The 20,154-nt window shown below is 34.6% G+C and overlaps 1 protein-coding gene across 1 annotated transcript in view; it reads left to right on the top strand.

The window, feature by feature from the left end:
* Positions 1–20,154, top strand: part of NUP37 (nucleoporin 37) — a 41,880-nt gene that overhangs the window by 3,238 nt on the left and 18,488 nt on the right. The window contains exons 3-5 of the mRNA XM_059934766.1: positions 7,189–7,313; positions 8,786–8,858; positions 11,026–11,120. Of these exons, the coding sequence (XP_059790749.1) occupies positions 7,189–7,313; positions 8,786–8,858; positions 11,026–11,120 (293 nt within the window). The remainder of the gene's footprint in view (positions 1–7,188; positions 7,314–8,785; positions 8,859–11,025; positions 11,121–20,154) is intronic.

Below are 20,154 nucleotides of genomic sequence, written 5' to 3'. Positions count from 1 at the left end.
AGGAATTTCTAGCTTTTAGGCTACATATGGTCCTCGACCTAATTTCAGCTGGACTATCAGGTTAGGATCATAAAAAGTCACGTGATTAACAGAAATAATGTAACACAGTCTTGAAAAAGACTGAAGGGAAACCATTTTTCTAATACAGGCTACTAACCTACAAAAGAAGAAAGCAGCCCCCTACAGATAAAATTGATATTTTGCTTCATTACTTTTAAAATTAATAGCAGTAAACATAGAATTGTATTCAAAAGTACTGAAAAAATATGCTTTAGCACTAGTTTATGTTCAGCTAAAAAACGTTGAGGGAGAAAGTCAAAAAGGAAGAAGAAATAAGGAAAAAAGAAAAGGCAGAGGTGATGGGTGGCAGAGGGAAAATGACAAAATGAGAAAAAAAAATGAGTAAAAACGTTTGTATTGCTCTGTTATGGTTTGTGGTCATATGCATTTTCCTTGTTGATCCTCAGACCTGTGAAGCTGGCAATATGGGTCTTACCCCCAGATAACCTAAGGAAAGAATTGGATTTTTATTAATTTCGCAAGTAGTGAACACAAATTATATTCTGTGCCACGTACTGGAGATACAGTTAAACAACTGTCCCTGTCCTCATGGAGTTTCCATTCGACTTCAAAGAAGTTCAGGGATTTATCTGACTAGTAACTGAAGAAACAAGATCTAAATCTCATTTTTATACCCCTGTTCTTTTCCTTCTATGCTGCTATTCAGATAGGTTGAAGCCGTAGTTCAAACAGTTCTGGAGGAGAATTGAGTTTCAGTAATTTGCCATTGGGGATTCAGATTGCTTCTTTTGAAGTTATTTTTTATCTAATTAAGAAGCGTTTAAACACTGTTCCTATTCTCTCACGTTAGGACCTTCAGGTTCTGTAGCACTGAATTTCTTATCTTGAGAAAAAACTAAAGTTGAATTGAAAGATTTCCACATTCCTGTCAGAAAGGCAATCCTCATTCTAAGACTGTTAGGAAAACACTGCTGATGTAGTAAATGTGAATTTCAACAAAGCATTTTTCAGAATCTCGTGGTGTTCTTTTGAATATGTTGGAAATTTGAGCCAAATGATAGTACTATTGATTGGTGTCATGTATTTGTCAAATACTCATTGAGTGCAGATCAGGTACTGGGAACTGCTGATACATACTTTAAAAAAGCAAGGACCCTGTCCTCAAGGAGATGTTTAAATGTAAAGCAATGCAATAAGATAACTGCTATAAAAGTAAAGGGCAGAGGGAGCATGAAAGTTTCTAAGTCTGTTCAAAAGGTCATCAGTAATAAATGGCAACCTCTTCTTGGACTTGGATGAGAACACTTGACTTAGGCAAGCACATTGAATTTACATAGAACATGAAGTTGAAAAGGATACCTAATGCTTTGGATGACAGACTTCATTTAACAAATTTTTATTGAACACCTGTTGTATGCTGGACTCCGCTCAGAATCCAAATATTGTTTAATAGATTGGATTAATGGGCCAAAAGTTGACCAAGCTAAAATTTAATAAAGATGAATATAAAGTCTTAAAATGATAGACTGCTAGAGCTAGAAGGGAGAGTTGTGACTTACAGTTTTTAGTCACCTGGATGTTCACCATGAATCAGTGCGATGATTAAACTGCCAGAGGAAGTTAATTCAGTGCTGTCCAACAGAAATATAATGTGAGCCACAAATATAAATTTAAATGTAGTAACCACATTTTGAAATGTAAAAAGTAGATGAAATTAATTTTATTAATATATTTTTTACCCAGCATATCCAAAATATTTTATGTGGAACAATATAAAAATTACGAATGAGATACTTCTATATTCTTTTTATACTACATCTTTGAAATCTGGTGTGGATTTTGCACTTTATAAAGTGTTCATGTCTCAGCTTGAACTAACCACATTTCAAGTGCTTAATAGCCCCATGTTACTATGGCTGCCATACTGGACAGAACAACTCCATATCCTCCTCTGTAAATTGACAGTAATATTTAGTGTTTACTTCAGTTCTTAGCAGTGTATTATGATTCAAAGGAGATAATGTATTTGAAGACAAATTTCAGAGTGGTGTTAAAAAGTTTAAAACTGTCATGTGAAAGAGAGATTAGACTCAGAATAGTAACTGTTTTTTATGTTATTTGTCAGTTCTATTTGAGTGGAGTTGTTGCTTATAATGCTTTAAGACTGATGCTGAAACTGCTTCTTTGAGTGTGTTCACTTAGGGGAGATCATCTATGGCCAGATATTTGCCGTCACTGAATTAGACTACCTCATTGATGGTTCCAGAGAGCAGAATTTGGAGCAATGAATAGAATTTACATGGAAACAGATTTTGGTTTAATGTTAAAGAGAACTCTTCGAATAATTAGAACTACCCCCCAAATTGAATAAGCTCCCCCCAAAAATAGCTAGTTCCCTCTCACTTGAAAATGTTTAGATAAGGGTTGTGCAAACTTTTTTCAAATGGCCTACTAGAGATTTAAGCATTAGATGAAAGAAGTAGACTAGGTAAACTTTACAGTCTCATCCAGCTAAAATTCTGTATCTGGCCTTAGATGGGTGTGGCGGGAGGGCCTGCCAATTTCAAGCCCTTAGAGTAGCCCTTTCACCAGCCTGGCATTGCCCCAACCTCAAATAACGCTGGAGCCTTGTGTGAGGATTTGTATTATAGCAAGTTTTCCAAGGTATCTTAATTTCCTGCCTATACAGTACTGCCTACACCCCAGACTAAACCCAAAATAGCATTCATCTCTGCCTATACCACACACACACCCTGGCCTTTTAGTTGGCTCAATGGCAGACATTGCTGCCAGGAAAAAAAGGTTTCACTGGTAGTACATAAAACTCAGGCTGTACAGTCCCTGGGATTTCTTTATCCCCACGACCACCCGATAACTCCATATATACCTTCGATAACAAATTACGGGACGTAATTATCAATACTGTTGTTACAGTAGCAAAATAATGTGTATTTTGATGGTAAAAACTTCATTTTTAGAAGATTGATTTGTCAAGTGTGGAAAAACAGATGTAACCCAAACTCTGAAGTCAGATATGATTAGGCTCCTAACCATACTTTTAAATTACTTAGTGATTGCTGCCTTGGGATGTCTGGCTGTTAGCTATACAGTTATTATACAGACAAATTATGAAGTAATAAAATTTGACAGTTTTTCTTTCCTTGATAAATGCATTTCTGTTTCCTTTTTTCATTTATGGAAAAACTTTTTTCTGTTAAGCTCACCTGAAATTTAAAGTTATTTTCAAGGGGTATCTGAATCACATAGAGAAAGATGTATGTAATATATTTGTGAGATGACTGCTAGGATTGCAAAGGCTATCCTGGAAAAATGAACACATCCACTAGGATTCAATTAAAGTACACATTATAAAACTTTGGATTTAGATTCAGGATGAATGGAATTCTTAGAACAGTCCTTCACATAATTTCTATCTGTATAGACATATGTATTCAATTAAATATCAAGTTTCACCTACTCTGGATTTTTTCCCTGATCCTATTTTATAATCTTAGAAACTTTTATGAAGAGTAACTATAGTCAACACAGAAGATTTCTTGGGCAAATTTGTCATGAAAAATTGTGCTTTAGTCTCAAGACCCATTTAGGGTTTTGACTTAAATAACGAAACAATGATAATTTTTAAAATTGCAATATTTTAAGCTTATAAAGCATGTTTTAAAATATGTATTATCATTATAAGGTATAAATAATAATAATAATAGATCCCTGTATACCTACTACCTAGCTTAAGAAAGGGAACATTAGCAATTCCTTTGAAGCCCCCTGGGTTTTCTTTCCTTACCGCCTTTTCTTCTCATCCCCAAGGTGTAACCATGTCTGAAATTTTTTCTTCAGAGTTACCATGTGTAGATATTGCAAATCAGCATACTGTTTTTCATGTTTTAAACTTTATATCAGTGAAATTATTCTGTGTTATGTTCTTCTACTGTTTGTTATTGACAGTATATTTGTTAGATTCCTCTATGTCAAAATTCATATATCTTCATTGTAGTATGGTGTTTTATAATATGAACATACCACAATTGATCTATTCCTCTATCGCATAGTATTTTGCTATTGAAAACATTGCCAATATGCATATTCTTGTGTCTTCTGTTTGAGTTTTGTTACCCCCTCCTTTCATCTTTTTTCTCCCTGATAGTTTGGAGGTTTTACGTATTGTTTCTCTTTTTTTAATGGTTACCATAGATATTTTAATATGCATCCTTAATTAGACAGTGTTAAAATTAATATTTTTAACTTCTTCATGAACAAAGCAAGGACCTTTGACACTTGAACTGTCACCCCCTACACACTTATTGTTATATTTTAGTTCTCTATCATTTTTCTTTTCATTTTACCCCACAAATTCAGTATTGTTTTATGTGACTAGTATTTGTTTAGATTTACCCGCATGTTTGCCTTTGATTTTTTCACTCACTGTTCCTTACATCTCAGGCCTGCCTTCTGGGGTCATTTTTCTTCACCTAAAAGCACATCCTTTACTACAAGAAAAAGTTTAAACTTTTTCTGTGAAGGGCCAGGTAGTAAATATTTTAAGCTTTGCCAGGCCATTTAAGGTGTCTGTTGCAAATTATTCTTTGTTTTTTACAACTCTTTAAAAATATAAAAATGATTCTCAGCTTGTGGGCCATACCAGACCAGACCATAGACCAGATTTGGCCCCTTAGCCATAGTTTGTCAGCCTCTGCTTTTGGAGATCCTTTAGTGAGACTTCACTGATGCCAACCCTTGGTTTTGGTTTTTATGAAAATATCTTTAAGACAGCTTCATTCTTGAGAAACAGTTTTGTTGTGGCTACAATTCAACAGTTTTTCCTGTCATTTTGAAGATATTCCACTGTCTGCCTGCATTTGTTTCTGCTAAGAAGTCAATGGTTGTTCTAATTATTACTCTTATAGGAAACCTGTCTTTTCTTTCTGGCTACTATTTCTAAGATACCTCTCTCACTCTCTTCCCTTCTCTCTCCCTCTCCCCCTCACATATATGCACACACCTATATATACACACACATATGTATATATCATGAGAGTTTGTGTGTTCTGAAGTTTTACTATGTTGTGTCTAACTGCAGATTTTTTTTTAAGCTGCCTAGGATTTATTGTTCTTTCTAAATATGCATATTGGTACCTTTAGTCAAGAATGATGAATCTTTTGCCATTATCTCTTCAAATATTGACTCTTCCCCTATTCCCTCTACTCATTTCTTCTACAACCCGAATTAGATATATGGTGGAACTTCTCACTGAATCCCTCTTAACATTTTTTTTTGTCTTCTCTTAGCTGCATTCTGAATAATTTTTTCAAATCTGTCTTCCGGCTCCTCTAAGCATTGATTTTTTTTTTTTTCTCATTATGGTATTTTTATCTAGACGTTTTTATTTAGCTCCTTTTAAAACCTGTCTGGTCATTTTGGGTAATCTCTTGTTGCTTACTCATATTTTTTTATTACCTCCTCTAGATCCTTATAAATACATCTTTTTGTATCTAATTTTTTAAAATATTTATTTATTTATTTATTTATGGCTGTGTCAGGTCTTAGTTGCGGCACACGGGATCTTTCGTTGCAGCGCGGGACCTCTTCGTTGCAGTGTGTGGGCTTCTCTCTAGTTGTGGCGTGCGGGCTCAGTAGTTGCAGCGCACATGGGCTCTCTAATTGTGGCACTTGGGCTCCAGAGCGTGTGGGCTCAGTAGTTGTGGCATGCAGGCTCAGTTGCCTTATGGCATGTGGGGTATTAGTTCCCCAACCAGGGATTGAACCCGTGTCCCCTGCGTTGGAGGCGGATTCTTAAACCACTGGACTACCAGGGAAGTCCCTGTATCTAATTTTTTTAATCTAATGTCTCCAGGTTGATTCTTCTGTTTGTGTTTGTGGTACTTTGTTTTCATATGTAGTAGTGTGTGCAGGTAAGATCATATCTGATTAAACTATATCTGTCAGAACTCTATGAGACCTGTGTAGAGGAAGTTCACCCAAAGAGAATTTGCCTTTGTCAAGTGCTTGGGGCCACTATCAACATATGGACATTTTTAAATTGTCATTTTCTGGAGCACATAGTTAATGTGAATTCCAGCCCCAAATTCACGTTAGGGCCAGCCAATGGTTGAGATTTCTCACAAGTGACTCTTTCTCTTTCTTGGCCTTCACCCACGGTACATATTTTGCATGGCACTTTTGGTTTTGGGGGTTTTCTTCCCCTACTTCCCCTTTAAAGGTCCTGGATCTATGCAGAGGTCTCTGATCTGCATCCCTCTTTGTTCAGGCACTAAGTTTTGTCTTCCATCCCCTACAAACTGAATCTGTTAGTTATTGGATGTGGGCAGATGTCCTTAAGATAGCTTTATGCCTTGGTGCTCAGTTGCTTCTCTGGATTTGGATTTTTGCATTATTTTTGTAGTCAGAAAGCTTTTCTGGTTATTGTCCATATTGCCAGACACAAATTACTTTTTAAAATTCATTTTTTTCTTCATCTTGCCATGAGAATAAACTGAAATCATTTTAGTAGTACTAACCCAAGGAGATAAGCTGACTTTATTAAACATCTTACCCAGAATCAAATATCCAAAAGACTAATCAGATCATTATTTGCATATTCACTATTCACAGAGTGTAATAGTATATAGGATAGATGAATAGTTTGTAACATCCCACACATGTATCGTGCCATGTATAATACTACGTGAAAATTATTGATACTCATTATAATGACTTCGAGGCATCATAAGGCACAAAGTATCTTGTACATAATATGTTCAGTATATATTTTTTATATTGTCACTTGATAATCCATGCATGGTAATTCATTTACCTAGAATATTCTGATTCTTAGAGCATTCCATTTTCATTGTGTTTGCTGTGAAATGTATTTACTATTAGGAATAAAATGTCTCCTAAGTAAGATAAAGTATAACCAGTATATTGTTTGTTTTTAGTTACCTTAGAGAGTTATTTTGTGAGGCTTAGACAGCTTCAGATATTTTTGTTGTTGTTCAGTAAACCAGTTACATCTTAATATCTGATCTGCTTTTGAACTTCTCAAAAGAATATTCATGGCCCCCTGATAGATTCTTCATTATAATGAATACACAGTTTTATATTGTTTGTTCTCATAACTTATTAAAACATTTACTGTGTATGCTTAGGAAGAAGAAGCAGACATTGAAGGAATTCAGTATAAAACACTACGAACATTTCACCATGGAGTCAGGGTCGATGGCATAGCTTGGAGCCCAGAGACTAGACTTAATTCATTGCCTCCAGTAATCAAGTAAGTTTAACATTGTCAAGGAAAGGCAAAAGATTAGAAAATTTCAGCTCTGGTTATAAATACTTTACAACAGCATAGTCCTAGTTGTGGGGAGAAGAGCTACAGTTGATGCCTGAACAACGTGGCAGGGGGTGATTATAACCTGGGTATAATTTATAAACAGCACTCCCTATCCGAGGTTCCTCCACATCTGAGGATTCAACCGACCACAGACTGTGTAGTAGTTACTATCGAAAAATATCCACATATAAATAGACCTGTGGAGTTCAAACTCATGTTGTTCAAGGGTCCATTTGTACTTTATTTCCCTACAACTTTTAATTTCATCTCCGAGAAAGCCTTGGACAAGAGAAGGCATTTCCCTGCTGGCTTTGATCTATTTCTTCCAATGGCTCTTAACTAATCATTGAAAAGGCATGGTAGCAGAGATCTACCAACATATCCAGGTCTATAGATTAGGAGCCTTCTTTAATTTAAACTTTATTTAAATTAAATAAACTTAGAGGACTTCCATTGCAGTCCAGTGGTTAAGACTCTGCGTTTCCACTGCAGGGGGCACGGGTTTGATCCCTGGTCAGAGAACTAAGATCCCATATGCCACGTGGCTCGGCCAAAAAAATAAATAAATAAAATTAATTAATTAATTAAACTAAATGTATTAGTTAAGAAAAAATGGTTAACTTTAATGCAGTCAGAACTTGAGAAATTTAGATCCATATGATACTCATTTATCTGAAGACAATTTGAAATAAACTTTGTTTTCCAATATATAAATATAACTTCTCTTTCTTCCTCAGCCATAATCTGACATGCTGAGAATCTAAAAATTTTAGGATTGAAGGCAAACTAGTTAAAAAATAGTTGTGTATTGATTAGATTTTGTTTTTTAATGTAACATACATTGATGTACTTCTAAACAGTACCTTAAATGTTACGGTCAGTGTGAATAATATGCCAGCTTTTAGTGGATAGAAGTATATCAGCTCTTATAGATATAAAAAGATTATCATCTTCTGTCTGATTTATTGAATTCAATATATCTTAAAGTAAGAAGGCTTATGGATAACTGAAAAAGGCAAAGACTAAGATGTATAACTATTTTTAATATCTAAAATTATTAACTATTTTAATATCTAATATTGACCTAGCTAAATAAAGATGCCCATCCTTTTCTGCCTTTAAGAAAAAGTTAAACATTAAATTCATGTGGTGATTTATAATAAAATTCTACACGTTTCTTACTGAAGAGACAAATCCAATATACTAATTTTTGTATGTTTTCCAAAGATATTTAAGTGCCTCCTACTTTGAGTAATAGTTGTAATAACACTTTTTACAGCAGAACCACAGCATCCCCTTTCTGCCCGAACAAAAACATGATTATGAGTTATGAAAACAGCTTTGGTGGTTGGAGGTGGGGAGAACTTTCACTTAGGCTAAAAATGGGTTTGTTTTCATTTTCTTACTTCCAGATTTTGCACTTCTGCTGCTGATATGAAAATTAGATTATTTACTTCAGACCTTCAAGATAAAAATGAATACAAGGTATGTTGACAAGTATAATTTGTAAATCTTTATTTTAAAACATATTTATTATTTTTGCTTTTTTAATTGGATTTATCCCAATTTAATATGACTTTATGGTTACCTTTAAAATATGTAGTTTAGAATCTCATTTACTCTATTTTAGGCTGTAGTAAGTAACTAGGATCATAGTAAAGTCTGCAGATTATAAATCTGATATCACTTATTAAAATATTAGGTAGACACAGTAAATGAGGGAGAAGTAGAAATTCAGTATATAGACATGAACACACATAGAGTAAGAGTTGAACTTCAAGGGAACAAACACAGTACAGCATAGTGAGAGACAGGACTACAAAGTGGCTAAAAGCACAGACACAGGAGCCAGACCACCTGGGTTTGAAGCCCAGCTCTACCACTTTAGTAATAGTGTGACTTTGGTCAAATTCCCAATCTCTTTGTGCTCATTTCCTTACCTGTAAAATGGAGATGATCATAGCTTCTGCCTCATAAGTCAGACAAAGACAAATACTATGTGATCTCACTTATGGGAGGAATTTTTTTAAAAGCTGAACTCATAGAAACTGAATAGAATGGTGGTTGTCAGGGCCTGGGGAGTGTGGGTAATGGGGAGATGATGATTGAAGGGTATGGACTTCCAGTTATAAGTGGAATAAGTTCTGGGGATCTACTGTACATCATGATGAGTATAGTTAACAAGTATACTGTATTATATACTTGAAAGTTGCTAAGAGAGTAGAATGTTCTCACCACAAAACAAAAATGGTAATTTTATGAGGTGATAGAGGTATTAACTAACCCTATTGTGGTAGTCATTTCACTAATGCTATTATGGTAATCGTTTCACAATATATATGTATATCAAATCATCATGTTGTATACCTTAGACTTACACAGTGTTATATATCTCAGTAAAGTGGGGGGGAGTTCATTATATAAATACCTCTCAGTTTGGATTGAAACCGAATCATGTTTTTTATAAGAACGGTATTGCCTTCTTGACTTTCTAGTAAATCAAAACTATGAATAATGTTGTAAAACAAACATAAACTATAAACCTTTCCAATCATTTAGAAAACAGTAAAAGTTATGCTCTAAACTATATACAATGGGCTATATACAATTTTACCATAATACAGTGCACTGTATATATTAATTTAAAGCTGTATCAGTGACTATCTGTACAAATGGCACATAAAACTTTGACTCATCAAAAGTCAATAGTTACTAACAATTATTGTTAGTTATAATAGACATTAAATATTTAATGTTAATTTGATTTGGCTTGTAGACTCTGACATAAGCTTTGAAGAATGATTTGGAGGACCTGGGTTTGTTAAACTTAACACAGGAATGTTTGAATCAAATCCTTTTTTTTCCTAATTACATATTTCCAAATAGTAAGCAGTACCAAATAGAACCACTTTATTAATCTTACAACTGAGATCAAATTCAAGTGTTTGGAAGGAAAATAGGAAGCAAGAACAATATCCATTAAAATATTTAAATATCTGATATCTGACAGACCTGTTTAGGATTTCAGTTGTAAAGATTTAGACTGATTGGACCTGCCTGCTTGCATAGTCCTCTACCTTATAATTTCCCATTTATTTCTTCTGTGGCCAGAAGAGAATTGCTGGGTTGTTGTGATAATGGGCTTATAATACTAGCTGTCTCCAGTGCTGGCAGTCACATTGAGCAAGTGAATAAAGACAGTAGAAGGTGAAGTCCATGCTTTGTGTTTATTAGAGAGCAGCCAGTGTACAGAGCAGCAGGTATGAGGTAAAAAATCGAAGGGAACTCTATTTCAGAGCCCCTAGAAAGTTCTTCTAGCTTTAACTTTTATTTAACCTTCATGTAATAAGTGAGAAATGAGGTGATATGAGGACAGGTACAGTTTAAAAAAAAAAAAGTCTCTGTTTTTGTAAGAAATGCACACTAGAAAAGAAAAATCAAGCTAATAACAGTGTGTTGAATGATCAGCTTCTTTCCAAGATAAACCTTCTAGAAAGGTGGGTGTATAAATCATGTTTTAAAAATAGCAGACTGCTTAAGAAATATTTATAGAAAAGAGAAGCATGCAGTGAAAGCAATGAAGTAAAAATATTAGGTAGGAATATTGTAGGTTATTTTCCTGTGTTCTTACTAACTTTTCCCCTTATGTCAGGTTTTAGAGGGCCATTCAGATTTCATTAATGGTTTGGTATTTGATCCCAAAGAAGGCCAAGAAATTGCAAGTGTGAGTGATGATCATACCTGCAGGTATGTTGCTTATATAAGTTACAGCCAAATTTTTGAATTTTCATCTTATTTTAATGAGAATTACATTTTAAAAATTAGAGAAAATGTAAACTTCTATATATATTCCACAAAATGTTATAAAAGAAGCATACTTTACTTAAAATGTAAGTATGACACCAACATAAGTTTCAAAACCAGTGAGTTGAGTTCTTATCCCATTTAATGGAAACTTCCCTTGCTGATTCATGGGTGCCTCTCTGCCTCTTATTTTAGATTGCACATTTATGAAATCTAAATATATATTAGGTCAAACAGTGGACACAATCAATAGGATAATAAAAGGCATTTGCCATATTGTGAAGTTATTTCATAGATCGCATCTGATAAGTTAGTGTTTAATAATGAACTGAGAATCTCATTTGCTAGAGCAAGACTCGCAGGAAATTTAGTGTTTTGACAAATTCGAAAGTCTCTGTATAAAGTTTTTCTGTAGATACAATACATTACAATATCACATTCTTCCACCTCACCCCCTAGTTTGGAACAGATGAGGTGGCTATAATGTTTTAATAGTGCCTAAAGCTGGAGAATATCACAAGTAAAGAACAAGATGAAGAGCAGGAGTAGGAGGTGGAAATAAGCTGAAGAGTCAAGAGTGAAGCAGTCATTAGAGGAGTGCCCGTTGCTTCATTTGCTTTGACAGTACTGTGAGCAAAAAGAACCACCAAAAAAAACAAAAACAAAAACGCTGCTCTGCTATTTTGCATAGCTTTAATGTTTGATAAAGGTATGACAAAATCGTTAGTATTAGTAAATACTTGTATACCTGTAAAACTACTAAATATGTGTCCTTTCATATTGGAAGTAAAACCACTAGCTTCTTCTTAAATTTTAATCTTCTCAATAGCTTGTCTTTTTAAAGTTATAGAGTCATAGGCCATTATTTTTTATAAAATTTTCATGTCAAGGACATGAAAGATTTACATGACATTAAGATTGTAGGGTCCCAAGTGTTAAAAAAACCTAAGTTTGTATAGAGACGGAAAAGTAAGTGGGGCCATTTTTAATGTAAAACTTAAATTAGATCACTAGAAAGAAATAATGACGTTTTAATTCTCTAACACACGGAGCATCCTAGTCACAAGCATTTGGAATAATGAAACCTGAGAAGGGGGAAAATGAGTGTCTTTGCAAGCCAAGGAATAGCCTCTGAATAGTGAACAACAGCCAGAGAGACCTGGGATTACATTCAGAGATCTGTGATTTTTTTCTTGTAGGAGACTTTGGGATTTTCATAGAATAGTAAAATTGTCCTAAAATATAGGGGACTGACAGAGGGTGGCCAGCTTTTTGTCAAGTGAGAAGAATTTTTTAAAGTTCTGCTGCCTTCTATTATTACCATTATTTTATTTAAAAAAGAACATTATTACTCTAAAAAGGAGAAGAAACTTAACTTCAAAGTAAGTCCTTTAATTTAAATAAATTTAACTTTTTGAAATTTACTATGTTGCTCCTAATTGTCTTACTTTGCTAGGCTGTGGTTGATGGTGTTACTGTTCAGTGAATACTTGTTCTCCCTTCCCCGCTCCTGTGGAAGGAGCTTTTCCCACTTCGTTGGGCTTAGCCATGTGACTTGTTTAAGCCAGTGTAATGTTAGCAGGTGTGACTCAAGCAGACACTTTAAATGTTTTACATGGTTTGTCCTGACCAACTGTCCTCTGTCTTCTCCTATAATATAAGCATGTCCTAGATAGCTACTGGCCCCAGAATGCAAAGCACATTAAGCAGATATGGAACCATCTGGCATTATGAAATAGAACTTCCCACAGACCCATGAGCAAGAAATGTATGCTTATTTTTCTAAGTCTCTGAGATTTTGGAGGTTGGTAACATCATTGTAGCAATAGCTGGAGAGCTAAATTTAGAATTTATCAGCTTAATTTGCCAACCAGAAGAGCATTTCTGATTGGCTTTTAAAGTCAAATTTCTTGGGCTGAAAGCTAAACAATATAGATAAGATTTTTAACAGAAACAGAAGAGATAAGTAAATCAAGTTTAAGGAAGAGTAGTAACATACACTCTCAAAGTAACAAAGGAAAGAAGGAATTCTGAGGGGACATACTACAACAGAAAAATGTTTCAGTACAACTGTCTTCATTAACTCAAAGTACAGAATTGCCAAGTTACGAATAAAGACACCAGCCAAATGGCAGCTGTGCAATTGCTGGGCAGATGAAATAGCCATTTACATCCCAGAAATCATTCCTGTCACTGTACTAAAGTAATGCCTACCATAGTCTGGGTCTCTATGTTGTTTGTAAAGATACCTTAGTGATATCCTTGTCCAATCATACTCAAAGCCTATGTCATCTTGGGAGGAGTATTATATGCTGGTGATACCATGCTTTAAAATGACATGCTAAATAGAATAACTAGACTGAAGTTCAGTAAAGAAGTAGAGGATTTTAACAACATTTTAAACCAACTAGACATATACAAAACACTCCACACACTCCCAACATCAGCAGAATACACATTCTTCTCAAGTGTACCTGGAACACTCTTTAGAATAAGCCATATGTTAGTCCTCAAAATAAATCTACATAATTTTTTTAAAGATTGAAATCATACAAAGTATCTTCTTTGATCACAGTGGAATGAACTAGAAATCATTAACAGAAGGAAAATAGAACATCTACAGATACATGGAAATTAAATAACACACTGTCATTAGCCAGTGGGTCAAGAAGAAAATCACAAGGGAAATTAGAAAATACCTTGAAATGAGTGAAAATGAAAACACAACATACAGAATTTATGGGATGCAGTACAAGCAGTGCTCAGAGGGAAATTTATAGCTGTGAGCACCTACATTAAAAAGAAGAAAGAACTCAAATTAGTAACCTAAATTGACACCTTAAGAAGCTAGAAAAAAAGAATAAAGACACCCAAAGCTAGCAGAAGTAAGGAAATAATAAAGATTAGAGCAGAGATGAACAACATAGGGAATGGAAAACAATAGAATCAATGACACCAAAAGATGTTTCTTTGAAAAGATATAACAAAATTAACATATATAGCTAAAACATAGCTAAAATTAATTAGCTAGACAGATGAAGAGAAAACACTACAAATGGTAAAATCAGAAAAAGTGGGGACATTACTACCAACCTTACAGAAATGAAAAGGATTATAAGAGAATACTATGAATAGTTATACACCAACAAATTAGATAACCTAGGTGACATGGACAAATTCCTGGAAACATGAAACTGCCAAAAATCAAGGAAAAAATAGAAAATCTGAATAAACTTATAGCAAATAAAGAAATTGAATCAGTAATCAAAAATTTCCCAACAAAGAAAGGCCAGGACAGGATTCTTCACTGGTAAATTCTACCAGACATTTAAAGAAGAATTAACCACCAGTCTCTCAAATGCTTTCAGAAAGTAGAATAGGAAGAAACACTTTCTAACTCATTCTGTAAGGCCAGCATTATCCTGATACCAAAACCAGACAAAGACATCCCCCAAAAAGAAAATTGCACACCAATATTCTTTATAAATACAGATGCAGAATCCTCAACAACATCCAGCTAAAACTAGAAAACTCTGAGAAGAAAACCAGCAAATCTTTATGACCTTGGATTTGGCAATGGTTTCTTAAATATGACACCAAAAACACATTTATTAAAAATAAATAAATAAATTGGACTTCATCAAAATTTAAAACTCTTGAACACCAGAGGACCCTATCAAGAGAGTGAAAAGACATCCCACTGAATGGGAGAAAATATTTGCAAATTATATATCTGATAAGGGTCTTATACAAGATATGCAAGGAACTCTTATAATTCAACAATAAAGAGACAAGCAACCCAATCAAAAAATGGGCAAAGGACATGAGTAGACAATTGTCTAGAGAAGATATACAAGTAGCCAACAAGCACGTGAAAAGATGCTGAATGTCATTAGGGAAATGCAAATCAAAAACAAAGTGAAATACCACTAATACTCACTAAAATAACTGTAAACAAAAAGTCAGAAAAAAAACAAGTGTTGAAGAATGTGAAGAAACTGAAACCCTCATAGTTTTCTGGCAGGAATGTAAAACGGTGCAGCCGGCATGGAATAGAGTTTGGCAGTTCCTCAAAAAGTTAAACATGTGACCCAGCATTTCCAATCCTAGGTATATATCCAAAAGAACTAAAAACAGGTGTTCATTCAGACAAAAACTTGTAAAGGAATATTCCTAGCAGCACTATTTACAGTAGCCAAAAGGTGGAAGCAACCCAGATATCCATCAGTAAATGAAAGGACAAACAAAATGTGGTGTATCCATACACTGAAATAATATTCAGCTATAAAAAAAGAATGAAATACAGATACATGCTACACCATGGCTGAAACTTGAAAACACTATGCTAAGTAAAAGAAGCCAGACATAAAATAGTCTGTGATTCCATTATATAAAATCTCCAGAAGAAGCAAATCCATAGAAACAAAACAGACGGTGGTTGCCAGGAAGTTGGAGGACAAGAACTTAAGAGTGACTGCTTAACATCAGCAGTTCAGAATGTTCTAATTAATCCATCACTAATTGGGTCCAAAAATATTCTTATTACCACTAACATGGTGTCATCACAGAATACTGCCAATGAAGCATCAAATGCATTGAAAAGAAAACGTGAAGATGATGATGATGATGATGACGATGATGATGATGACTATGATAATTTGTAATTTAGCCTTGATGCATGTAACCTGTATGCTTGGTTTTGAATCCATTGTACTGAGATTAAACATGCATGCTAGATGTTTCCATGTTGTGTTTTAGAGAAATAGTATTTAATGAGTAAATATGGTTACCGTACTTTTCAATTGAAAAAAAAAAAAAAAAAAAAAAAAAAAAAAGAGTGACTGCTTAATGGGTACAGTGTTTACTTTTGGAATAATGAAAATGTTCTAGAACTAAATAGTGGTGGTGGTTGCAGAACACTGTGAATGTGCCAAGTGTCCCTGTACACTTTAAAATGATTAAAATGGGGAGTAAAATAAGTGAATAAAATTTTTCAAATACTAAGCTTTATTATGTAGTCCTACAATATGGAGCAGTGCTAAAGTATGAATTCTTAAACATTTTGTACTATAAAAAGCAGAAGAAAGGTTTCTCTGACTGTGCCAACTCAAAAAACATTATTTTAAACACATTGTTGATCTGTGCATATTTTCTGATGTTTGACTCTGGCATTTTCAAGGAGACACAGTATTATAATCAGCTAAGAGATTTGTGGCGTTAGGGACACCATTTCAAAACAATCTGTCCCCTGAGCAGGTTCATAAAGCTTATTATGTGCTTTGTTGAAAATTTCCAAATTCTGAATCAGAATGAAGATAGTCTCACTTGTACTAGTGTGTCAGTCTATCCATTAAAAAGTTATCACTTGTTTATCTCTTGATATAGAGAATGAATGTATAGAGAATAAATTAATATAGAGACTAGTTCATTCAGTCAGTAAACATCAAGTGTCTACTATGTGCCAGGTACTGTGCTGGGTACTTGGTAATCACTGATACGTTTTTAAACCTGTGAATAATCATTTCAGAACCATTTTAATCTTCTCTAAGCCTGACAAAAGTATTTTATTTTCTATAAATGAATTACAGTATTAATAAGTAAATATTACTAAATATTTTATGGAATGCCTTACTGCATACTAACCAACACTAAGTGCCTTACCTATGTAAATTTGTTTAATTTTTACAGCAACTCCAAGATAGGTTCAATTTTTACCCTCATTTTACAAGATGGGAAGGCAGGGCATAGAGAGGCTAATAATTTGTGGAAAGGGACATAGCTATTAAAGAGAGGAACTCAAATATCAAGCAGTGTGGCTCTAGTACCTGCACTCTTAATTCACTCACTCTTCTGCCTGAGTGGCTTTTTTTTTTTTTTTTTTTGGCTGTGTTGTCTTCCTTGCTGCGCAGAGGCTTTCTCCAGTTGCAGCGAGCGGGGGCTACTCTTCATTGCAGTGCGTGGGCTTCTCATTGCAGTGGCTTCTCTTGTGGCAGAGCATGGGCTCTAGGTGTGTGGGCTTCAGTGGTTGCAGAGCACGCTGGCTCAGCAGTTGTGGCTTGCAGGCTCTAGAGCACAGGCTCAGTAGTTGTGACGAACGGGCTTAGTTGCTCCCCAGCATGTGGGATCTTCCCGGATCAGGACTCAAACCCGTGTCCCCTGCATTGGTAGGCAGATTCTTAACCACTGCACCAGCAGGGAAGCCCCTGAGTGGCAATTTTCAAATTCATCCTGAGAAGATGGTATTTGTATCTAATAATATTTTAGATGTTTATTACTTCTCTGCATTCTCTAATATGACTTCATTTTTATCTAAGATTCCATCTAGTTTTAGTATTCTATAATCTCTGCAAGTTTATAAGAAAATTGAGTTCTCATTTAACTCGGTGGTTCTTTATCAGTCCCAAAACCCCCTTTTTAAGCAAACATTTTCTAATGTCTACTATATAATCTTAAATGAAACTCATGGAAAATATAACCTATCAAAATATATAATTGTAAAAAATATTATTTTAATTGTACTACATTTCTGTTAAATGGTAATAATAATATTTTAAATAAAATAGTATTTTAACTATACTACACATTTCTATAAAAAACAGATTGTTATAGAATAACAGCACAGTGTATATGCTCAGATACGACTGCATAAGAAGAAATAGTGAAGTGTAGTCTTTGTCACTCTTTACAAGGAATAAATTTGAGTATCAGAAAAATAAGATAACAGGAAAATGTAAGGCAGAGAGGCAAAGCTGCCAAGTTACGCAGTTCCAGGGATATGGCTTGCAGAGTACGATGTAAATAGTGCCATCTGGAGTTTTGCAATGTCATAGCCTTGGGCAAAACTAGTTATTAGAATAAAAACTCAAGTCAGTTGTAATTTTTAAAATTTTACAATGGGAAGTGAAAGAGTATGGAAATAATGCTAATCAAAATAGAAATAACATGACAAGACAAATTATAGGATATCACGTTGAAAAAATAAGGAAGGATAACATTCTTGCAAATCAGCCAGTTTTTATATGGATAGTATCAAAATAATTCACTGTTATGTCAGGGGATGGAGTACTAACAAAATTGCGAAAAACATATCTCCTATCTTGAAATGGCCCCACCTTTTGAGGTATTTCTAAATTTTACTGTGATATTCAAAAGTCATGTAGAATGTCTAGCATCCCTGGTTACCTTTCACTACACGCTTGTAGCACCCCAATCATTAGGATAACCAAAAATGTCCCCTAGGTGTTAGAATCCCCCCCTGCTGAGAATTGTTGATTTAGATAATAAGTGACCAGGCCCTATTCTAAGTGTTTTATATGAATTAATTCATTTAATCCTCAAAAACCTTATTTGGTAAATTCTCTTATTCAAGAAGTTTTAGTCTTTTTATATTATTGAAAAAGCAGGTGTTCATATTACCTGTATGTTCTGATCAAAATCAAACATTATGTCAGGTTTAATAAAATTGATAGAATTATACTTAGTGTCATGTCTACAGATGTATTATCTTCTGTTTGTGAAGAATTTATAATTTTTTAAAAGATACCTTTGCTAAAACATTCTAGTACCAGTTCCTGAAATGAAGATGTCATGTTCCTTCTTCATATGTCATTAGCCCAGTTTTCATATGAGGAACAAGAGTAAGGAGAAATGGAGTTTTGTAGAGGATGAGGAAAATTATCCTAGAGTAGACTGCCCTGGCCTTTTCACTAATAAGGTATTTTGCAAGGCCAGCCATGCTTTATTACCTTAGAGTCATCTCAGCACAAGAAGAGAGCCCTTGTGTTAGGTATTCAGTGAGTAAGTGGGTGAAGGAATGAATAAAATTCTGTATCTGTCACCACATCTTTATTAAAAAGATGCCATTACCAAAGCATCTGACAGGAGACGTGTTTAAGAAAAGAAATTCCCAAGTAAATCATAGGATTGCTAGGCATTCGGCCTCATGTGCTACACCATTTCTTCTTTTTTTTTTTTTTTTAATTAATTTATTTATTTTTGGCTGTGTTGGGTCTTCGTTGCTGTGTGCGGGCTTTCTCTAGCTGCGGCGAGGCGGGGCTACACTTCGTTGCGGTGCACCGGCTTCTCATTGCAGTGGCTTCTCTTACTGCACAGCACGGGCTCTAGGCGCATGAGCTTCAGTAGTTGTGGCACACGGGCTCAGTAGTTGTGGCGCACGGGCTTAGTTGCTCTGCGGCATGTAGGATCTTCCCCAACCAGGATTTGAACCCGTGTCCCCTGCATTGGCAGGCAGATTCTTAACCACTGCGCCACCAGGGAAGTCCCTACACCATTTCTTTTATGGTCCCTCATCAAGTCCACCATATACAGGTATGCCATATATACACATATATATATATGCACAGGAAAATACAAATACTAGTACTTCAAATTATGACCCAGCATTATCCAAAGAAGGTTAAAATTATTACAGTATTTGAGAGGTAAATAAGTGCATATTTAGAAAAATTTATTATCCCCTACTTCCAAAAGAAGGTAAAATGGTGTTTAAGTATTTAATGGGTTAAGCTTATTATTTTAAAAACTCACTAATACAGAACATCTCATTCCCAGTCAGTGCCAAATAACAGATGTTCTTGTATATTAAAAACAGTACTGTTCTGTAAGAACAAGTCAGACCAACAAGTATTTATTAAACACGTTTAGTATAGCCAACATTTAGTACTTTGGGGGATACAGAAGAAATAGAAGACCCAGTACTCACTGTAACTACAAAGGATGTCAGAACTAAATCCATTTCCTCCTCCTCCTCCTCCCTAATAATCTTTTAAAATATTAGATAAAATTTATGGTGAAGGAAAATTGGCTTTTAGAAACCAAGGAATTCTTAGTTTAAGACTAAAATAATAGAGGCATGTAATGTACCATTCACTTTGTCTGTGAAACTTGGGATATTAGTAGTTGCCATGTTCTAGCTGTCATCATTTTTAACAAGAATGGGAGAAAGGGTGGGAAATAA

Source organism: Balaenoptera ricei, chromosome 10 (assembly GCF_028023285.1).
Source record: "Balaenoptera ricei isolate mBalRic1 chromosome 10, mBalRic1.hap2, whole genome shotgun sequence".
NCBI lineage: Eukaryota > Metazoa > Chordata > Mammalia > Artiodactyla > Balaenopteridae > Balaenoptera > Balaenoptera ricei.
This window is presented reverse-complemented; position numbering and strand designations above follow the sequence as displayed.